Genomic DNA, 8171 nt, shown 5'->3' with positions numbered 1-8171 from the left:
TGTTCTTTCATATAATTGTGTGTAGCACACAAATGCAGCACATTTTATTTTGTTTATTTCATTAAACCCAGAAGTACTCAAGCAATAACAAAGGTTTTTTGTGGACAGAAGCTTTTTATTTGATTCTGTTGCGTAATAATTTATGTTACACAACCAAAAACATAAAAAGATAATGATTTCACCTCTTAGCTCAAAGAAGATCTAGTTGAATAATAAAGACTTATTTTGTGGATAAAGCCATGAGGTATAATAAAATGGTCTTAATAATACAGAGATTCATTTCAGACAGCAGCCAGGCAACATTATTCTTCTGGAGCAGGAGGATCATAACCCAGGCGGCTAGCAGAAGGAAAATGAGCCCAGAAGGTTTTAGCCAGCTCGTCAATCTTTTCATAACCAGCATGAGAGCGAAGTTCTTCAATCCAGCCAAAAAAGTCTGAAGATGTCAGCGCCCAGTTAGGCATTTCTCTTTTTTCTCGTGATTCAGCTGTGAGCCAAGAGAAAGAGGAGGGAAAACACAAATCATTCGTAAACAGTAGGCCTATTGGACTTTTTATCTATTCAGGGCTATTGTTGGCTGCTTTTTCATTATTTGCTCTAAATCATCCATTTCAAATACATTTGTGTTACACATTACAATAAATTTAGCTATACAATAAATTTTGCATTTGCTTACATGAACTAACAATACTTCTACAGCATTTATTAATCTTAATTCATGTTCATTTCAGCATTTCCTTAAAAAGGAATGTTGAAGTTGAAGTTAATTCAACGATACTTATATTATTGACACAGCATGTTCAGTCATGAACATGTCCATTTAAGTTTGGACTACATGATTTGTGTTGTGTTAACACAGAATTGCTAAAACCGGCAGATGATTTCCATTTGGAGAGATTTTTACTTAATTTATTGTTGTATTACGTCTTTTTCAGTTAAGAGAAACACTTGTGAGTGTTTAATGTTAATTTATCTTTGATATTTAGAAGAGTTTGAAATAGGTTTGAGCTTTGGTTAGCATTGTTCAGAAGAGTGTTGACTTTGCTTATGTAGTGGGGTGTTCCATATTTAAATTTGAATGTTGGTTAAGCTGTCTTAAACTTAAATGATCTTGATATATTTACTTTAGTGTTAAAGGTTACGCTGTGTGGAAAATCTTAGATCTAGTGCATTATGTGTCATTCACCATTTAGGACATAATAAATGTGCGAACAAATGATTTATATGAGCTGCCGCTTCTGCAGCTCTCACAGTGAAGGGGGCAGGACACTCCGGATTCTAAAGCGCATTTGATTGGATTTGAGGCTGAAGTGTAGCTTTATGTCATGAATTTTTTTGAGCACATGTTCCAGACTGTCAGTTTTAAACACTTATATCTTGGGAATTATAGGAGCATATCAGTTTATTGACGTCCTTAAGGGTAACTTATTTTTAATAAACGGAAAAAAACTGCAGCTTTAAAAACGACATTGGTCATAGTTAGTTCATGTTAGCTAGCTAATGCATTTATTAATGTTAACAATGCTGACAATGTATTTATTGTATTTATGTATTTATGTATTTATTACAATGTATTTATTTTTCACAATAAATATTATTTTTTAACAAAATAAACTGTTATATACTGATGAACGAATTTAAGCAAATTTAAGATGATAAACATTTAGTATCAAAACAAAAGGTTTTTAAAATGAGAAAAAGTAGATAAGTAACCCTTAACATTTGACTGTAGCTAAATAGATTTTATATGACGAGAAACTGTAAGCTAAATTTAGTCATGAAACACTTATAGGAAGGATTTTAACCTCACCCTTGCTTTCCTCTGCTCCTGGAAAATAAACAAACACAGGGAGATGAACAATGAGCCCAATAGGGTTACATTTAAAAATCTACTCTTAGGTTGTAGCATACAAACTCTGACTTTTATGAAAGAGTTAAATGAGCCTCACTATTAATGCATGTCACTTTAAATCCCAAACAGAGATTATCTGGTTTGCAATCAAAGCTAACTAATCTGACCTAAATGTTCTGTTTCTGTACAATGCACAGCACTTAAAGACAGAAAAAGAAAATTAAACCACTCAATAATTCTTGATACCAGATTCAGATTCACAGAACAGGTTTAAAAGCAAATCTTTCAAGAACAGAAACCATTGCATTTATTTGTTTAAGATTTTTAAGTTTACTAGATGTATTTAAGTGATTTGCCATGCACGCATCTAAGAAGACAAACATTTTCCCATTTGAGCTTTTAGAACAAAAAAGGGAACTACTAGAACTATATTAGAAGAATATTAGTATGACGGGGTGACATTTTAAAATGCATTCACTAGAGAGCAATAGCTTACAGCAAACATTGCAAATGCAGCAAATCTGTTTGCTCTTGAAGGTTCTTGTATTAATGTCAATGATATCATTTTATCCATAAGCTACCATTCATCTGTTATCCTTGCCTGTAACAGCTTCAATGTTTGCCGCACCAGACTGGCAAAAGCACACACAGTCAGATAAAGGGAAGAATAGAATTCTGCTTCTGGAAGAAGTGCCATGTTTCACTGAGAGGAACAGTTTAGGTATTGTTTGTTCTCAATGCTCTGCCAGGGTTCTATCATATCAGTCAGGGATTTCCAGCTATTTTTATAAAGTCCAAATATTTCAGCAGGAATGTCACAAACCAGTCTGTTCGGTTTAAATTTTTCCCATTTTGGAAATTGGGATTATTATTTTATGTTCTATGAAGAGAAACCCCTTCTTCATCAGTTGTGTAATTCTGTTCTGTTGTGCATTTAAATTAGCAGAAATCCTTCAAAGTGTGCCAGCTCTCAATAACTGTGCAAGTTCTTTTGTTTTTCTTCCATAACTCATGTATATTTCCCATTTTTAAAAGAGCGAACTCATGCATAGACTGATATTTTCTGATGTCTATAGACTCGTTCAACAGAAGTTTAGGATATTTTCTCTGACAGTTTTTATTTCAATAGACATGTTTTGATAGACATGTCGAAGTTATCAAACATTTCACTTCATCCATTACAAAAACCTCCAGCTTACCTGTGAGACAGAGGAGTCCAACCAAAATCACACTAAAGAGGAGAGTAAAACACAGGCGAGACATGGTCACCTACTGAAAGCAAAACACAGGCGTTACAAGATTAACGTCCATCCATTTCAAAAAATGATCCTTTTGTATAAAGTGAAGATTCAAATGTGGTATTGATACCAACAGATTGTATTAAACCAAAAATGGATGTTCAAAGAAATGAATTCAGTTTGTCAGCCTGAGGTTACCTGTAGCTGCTTGTCCTGGGTCTGTCTGTGCATCTGGTGTCTGTTCATAAACTCGGAGCCTAAAAACCGCATAGAGGCCGGAATAGCCTTGTTTAACTTTCACATCCATGGACCATTTATGTCATACCCCTCATTCTTTTGGTCTATATAACCAGTCTCTTATTTGAAGTATATTCTCGCACTTTCTTACTGACCAATAGCTGAAAGAATCCTTTGTTAACGCAGCTGCCTTATGACTCTGGTAAAATTTCACAGACACAACCTTCTTTTCATCTTTCTTTTCTCCTTTCTTTTAGTTTGAAATGTTTGAAACCTCACCAGGCTGCGTTGTGACACCACTGCAAAACCACCACATTCTGAATGTTTGTTATTTGGTCATATTTGCTTTAATTGATGGTACATGAGGTACATGAGGTACATGCATGAAGACTGTGGCATACTCTTTTTTTATGTGTACTTGAGCCTATGCTTACAGCTGAATGCACACTAAAACAATCTGTAAATATAGGGTTCAATATTCCGTATAAATATGAAGGAATTTTCTGAATTCATCGTTTACAGTTGTTTTACCTGTATTTTATATGTTGTACTGCATTAGATTACATTTTAGCATTAACAGAAAAAAAAGTTAAATAGACTACTAAAGCCAAGATAACTCGACTACGCCACCCCATGGGCGTTACTGGGGACTCTAAACAGAATAGGAAGGCACACAGATACACTTCGGCTGGAGACAGGCATAATACATAAGCATCCAAAGATAAAATCACTTTATTAAATACAATAAATAACATGTGTACACTTGAGTTTTCTAGTGACAATATACATACAAATAGATAAAACTAATCAAAACTAAGAATAAAAGGGTCAGCATCCACAATACAGCTCCTACAATAGCAAACACACTGCACCTCACGAGGGAGCACTGCAGACATTGAAGTGAAGGGCACCACCACCAAGAAGTAAAACGAATAAATGTTTATCATCCAGGCTGTTGCCATGCCAACTCTAGAGACAAATGAACAAAAAAATAAACAGCAATTCACTAAGAAAAACTACAGCTGACAAAGGTCATCATATCACACTCAGGGGAAGCACAATTCAGATGGAAAACAACAGAGCATAAACCGTAATGTCAGAATCGCATAAAGAATAGTAGTAAGTTGATTTTTCAGATAGTGCCTCAGCTCAGGTTTGGGACATCACATTTTTGGATGCTTTTCATCAGGCACAAAGGAGTACGTTTGCCCTGAATACTTTGAAATGGGCAAGAACTATTGCAAGCAGGCAACAACATACTCACTGGGCGTACTGTTGTTTGCCATGGCGTGCAGGGATTTTCCCAGCTCCACTGACCTGCACCAGATCAATGAGAAGACATGGTGCAAAGACGGCTTGACTAAAGGTGAGATCTTCATCAGGGCAACTGTAATTCAGAACTAAAATCTATTAAAGCAGGTGCAAAGTAACATTCATATAAACTCAGTTCCCTTTTTTTGCACAGAATGCTGCAATTTGATTCAAGCCTGTCTGCAGCCAAATCCAGATGAGCGGGTCCATCTGGAAGATATCCGTTACCACGCATGGTTTGAGGTACTGTGCCAGTTTTCTTTCTATTAGTCTTATCATCTGATTCAGCTGTGGTTTATACACCTGACATCCAGCAAAAAGGGTTTTGTTGTTGGTTTATTGTAAAATCTGGAAGTTGGCAGGTCAATATGTGTCAATATCATGTATTTCGACAAAACGCCACTATATGTAATATGTATGTGTGTATGTAATGACATATTCAGTAACAAAAGTCTGTTTAAATTAGTTTTTTTATAACAATAATATATTTGATAAATATTGTTAAATTGTGTTAAGTATTGCTTATGTTTGGTGATTCATGTCTGCTGCACTTCTCTTTTAGTTGAAATCAATAGCCGACAATCTGAGATTGACAGAATGGAGGATAAAGGGGTTTTTCTTTTTAAGGATTGCTTGAAGGTTTTTTTTTTATACTTTCTTTTTTTCTGTCTTGTACCCATCTTCGAGATGTTTATGTATCCAGTGTCCACTACTCTAGTGCTTGATCTATTTAAACCTGTACATGTATTATAGCACAGTTCTGTTCAGGATGAATGCTTACACAAATCCATTTTTTGTGTTGTTGATCAGGTGACGTTGAAAGTTGTTGGGAAGAATATAATCAGGCTTTTTCCAGACCTCCTTAGACTGATATAAATCCTATATTTAGGATTACATCAACATTGTAAGTAGTTTGTGTTATTATTCAATTGGAAACATCTGTATAGTTTTTCAGTACAAGACCGTAATCATGCAAAAAAATATCTTTCTTCTAGTGGGGTTGGGTTGCCCAAATCCCTCAAGAAATAAGTCTTTATATGCTTGCCAGTATGGGAGGATATGTTCCTGTGATCGTTGAGTTTCGTGGATCACAGTTGAGACAGCGTCACCTAGAACATAGCAAGATCCATCTGAGAAACATCTTTGACCATGCTTGGTTTAAGGGTACTGTGCTAGGTTTTTTTCTGTGAAAGTTTTTGGTTTTCTTAGCATTTGCTTCAGCTGTGGTTTATACTCCTGGCACCAAGCAAAAAACAAGGTTTTAGGATTAGTTACAAAGCAGTGGTGGCACGACTGTTTAATGTTTAAACATAAAGCAGGACGACCACCAAGTAGTGCATTACAATAATCAAGTCTTGAAGTCATAAATGCTTGGCAAGCATGCTGAGGCAGGTTTCACTGATGCGGTATGTCCCGTGTGTGCGGACATAGCAATCAGGGTGTTGGGGTCACGGTTGGCCACGTTCTTTTCGAGCGCTGCCACCACCCCGTCTGTTTCCCAGGCGTGTTCAGCTGCCGTTTCGACGAGGTTGACCGCTTTGGCGAGCGGCGTGGGCGATTTGGGGACTCCGATAGATGTTGCTCCGTCAGCTTCACGCTCGCGGACCATCTATACCCCTTCACGCTCACCTGGTTCGTCCCCTACGAGAGGCAGACAGCCGTCTCATAGTGGTAAGACTTCGCACACGGATGATGACGCTATCTCTGTCGCTGTGTCGGACAGCTGCCTGCTGGCATCGGATGCGGAAGACTCCTCTGATCTCCTGTCGTCAGGCAGTCGAGCTCCGGCAGACTGACGCTGAGATGTCGGCCATGCTTTCCCGGGCAGCCGCGTACATCGGGTTGCAGGGTGTAACAACACCCTCCCCGGAACGCTCGCGGCTAGATGCGCGGTTTCGGGGGCGTGGTCAAAAGCCACGCCCGCTCCGTTACCATTCTTCCCGGGGGTGCATGACGAGCTCGCCAAGTCCTGCAATGCGCCCTTTTGGCGCGTTTCAGAACGGAGGGCTCGGTGGCTGTGACTTCCCTGGTTGGTGGGGCGGCTAGAGGCTATGTTGACGCCCCCCGGGTGGATCGTGCAGTCGCGGGCCACTTGTGCCCGCAGACGGCTGCCACTTGGGGGGCTCGACCTAGACTCCCGTTCAGAGCATGTAAGCTCTCTTCGACTCGTGTCCCTTGCCTCTCTGCAAGGGTGGGGTGCGGTGTGCAAGTGGGCACGCAGTATCGGGTCGGTGGACGGGTCCCTGACTGCGTTGGCATATCAACTGCCTAGAGTTGCTGGCAATCCTTCTGGCACTGAGGAGGCTCCAGCCCCTCGTGCAGGACAAACACGTGCTAGTCCGGTAGGACAGCACGACTGCCGTGGCGTACATTACTCGCAGGCGGCATACGCTCACCGCAGTTATCACAACTCGCCCGACGCCTCCTCCTCTGGAGTCAGCAGGTGACCAAGTCCCTGCGGGCCACGTTTCTCCCTGGCTACCTGAACCAGACAGCCGATGCACTCTCTCGTCAGGGCACTCCCCGCGGAGAGTGGCGGCTCCATCCCCGCACAGTCCAGCTCATATGGGAGCGGTTCGGCCAAGCACAGGTGGAACTGTTTGCCTGCCCGTACTCCACCCATTGCCCGCTCTGGTACTCCCTGACCGAGGGTCCCCTCGGCACGGATACCCTAGCACACAGCTGGCCGCGGGAAAAGCGGAAGTACGCCTTCCCCCCCAGTGAGCCTCCTTGCACAGGTCCTGTGCAAGGTCAGGGAAGAGGGGCATCAGGTTCTGGTAAGGGGCGCCATACTGCCCCAACCAGACCTGGCTCTCGGATCTGGTAGATCTGATGATGCCCCCCCCCCCCCTGGCCCATTCCCCTGACGAAGGACCTTCCGTTGCAGGGAAAGGGCACGTTGTGGCACCCCGACGCAGGCCTCTGAAACCTCCATGCCTGGCCCCTGGACGGGACGAGGGCTTGCCCGTTAGCGGTCCGGGAGACTGTCTTACAGGCTAGAGCCCCGCCATCTTCCTTTATACCCGTATGTACGGGGCGGAGACTGGCGTGCGTGTGCCATTCGCCAAGCCCATTGGCGTTTATAATTAATTATCTCGGAGAAGGTAGGTTCTCAAGATCAAACCCCAGTCAGTCTCTCAACACAACGTCTGAAGGCGGGAACGGAGGTTACAGACGTAACCGAGACGTTTTTCTCCATCAGAATTACACAGAATATTCAGCAGTTGGGCAATGTTTCAAAGATAGAAGAAGCAATTTTTGTGACGTTTGTTCCACGTTATGAAAAGAAAAGACAGGTTGACCCTACTTTTGCTGTAAATTTCAGTAGCGTTTACACATGTTAATATAATGAAACGTGAACAATAAAACTTAAAAAATAACAGGATTTTATTGATGGCCACATGCATTTATTGTACAATAAACATGAACATTAAACTCTAGTTTCCAAAACTTACTGAAAAAGAAAAGGAAATTAGACAATAAATGAAAGGCCTTAGCCTTAAAAAAGGAGAACGCTTCCTTTCACAACAGTG

At 40.9% G+C, this 8171-nt stretch overlaps 1 protein-coding gene across 1 annotated transcript; it reads right to left on the bottom strand.

Annotated features, from left to right (window-relative positions):
- Nucleotides 1-302: 302 nt before the first annotated feature.
- On the bottom strand, nt 303-3360 carry otos2 (otospiralin 2; the record flags this gene model as incomplete). Its single annotated transcript, XM_079460066.1, has 3 exons — nt 303-487; nt 3052-3121; nt 3289-3360. The coding sequence occupies 3 exons, from the start codon at nt 3358-3360 to the stop codon at nt 303-305; spliced, it is 327 nt and encodes a 108-aa protein (XP_079316192.1).
- Nucleotides 3361-8171: the final 4811 nt, after the last annotated feature.

The sequence above is a fragment of the Barbatula barbatula genome, assembly GCF_947034865.1.
Source record: "Barbatula barbatula genome assembly, chromosome: 7".
NCBI classification, from domain to species: Eukaryota; Metazoa; Chordata; class Actinopteri; order Cypriniformes; family Nemacheilidae; genus Barbatula; species Barbatula barbatula.
Note: the sequence above shows the minus strand (reverse complement) of the source record. Positions and strands in the feature narration are given on the sequence as shown.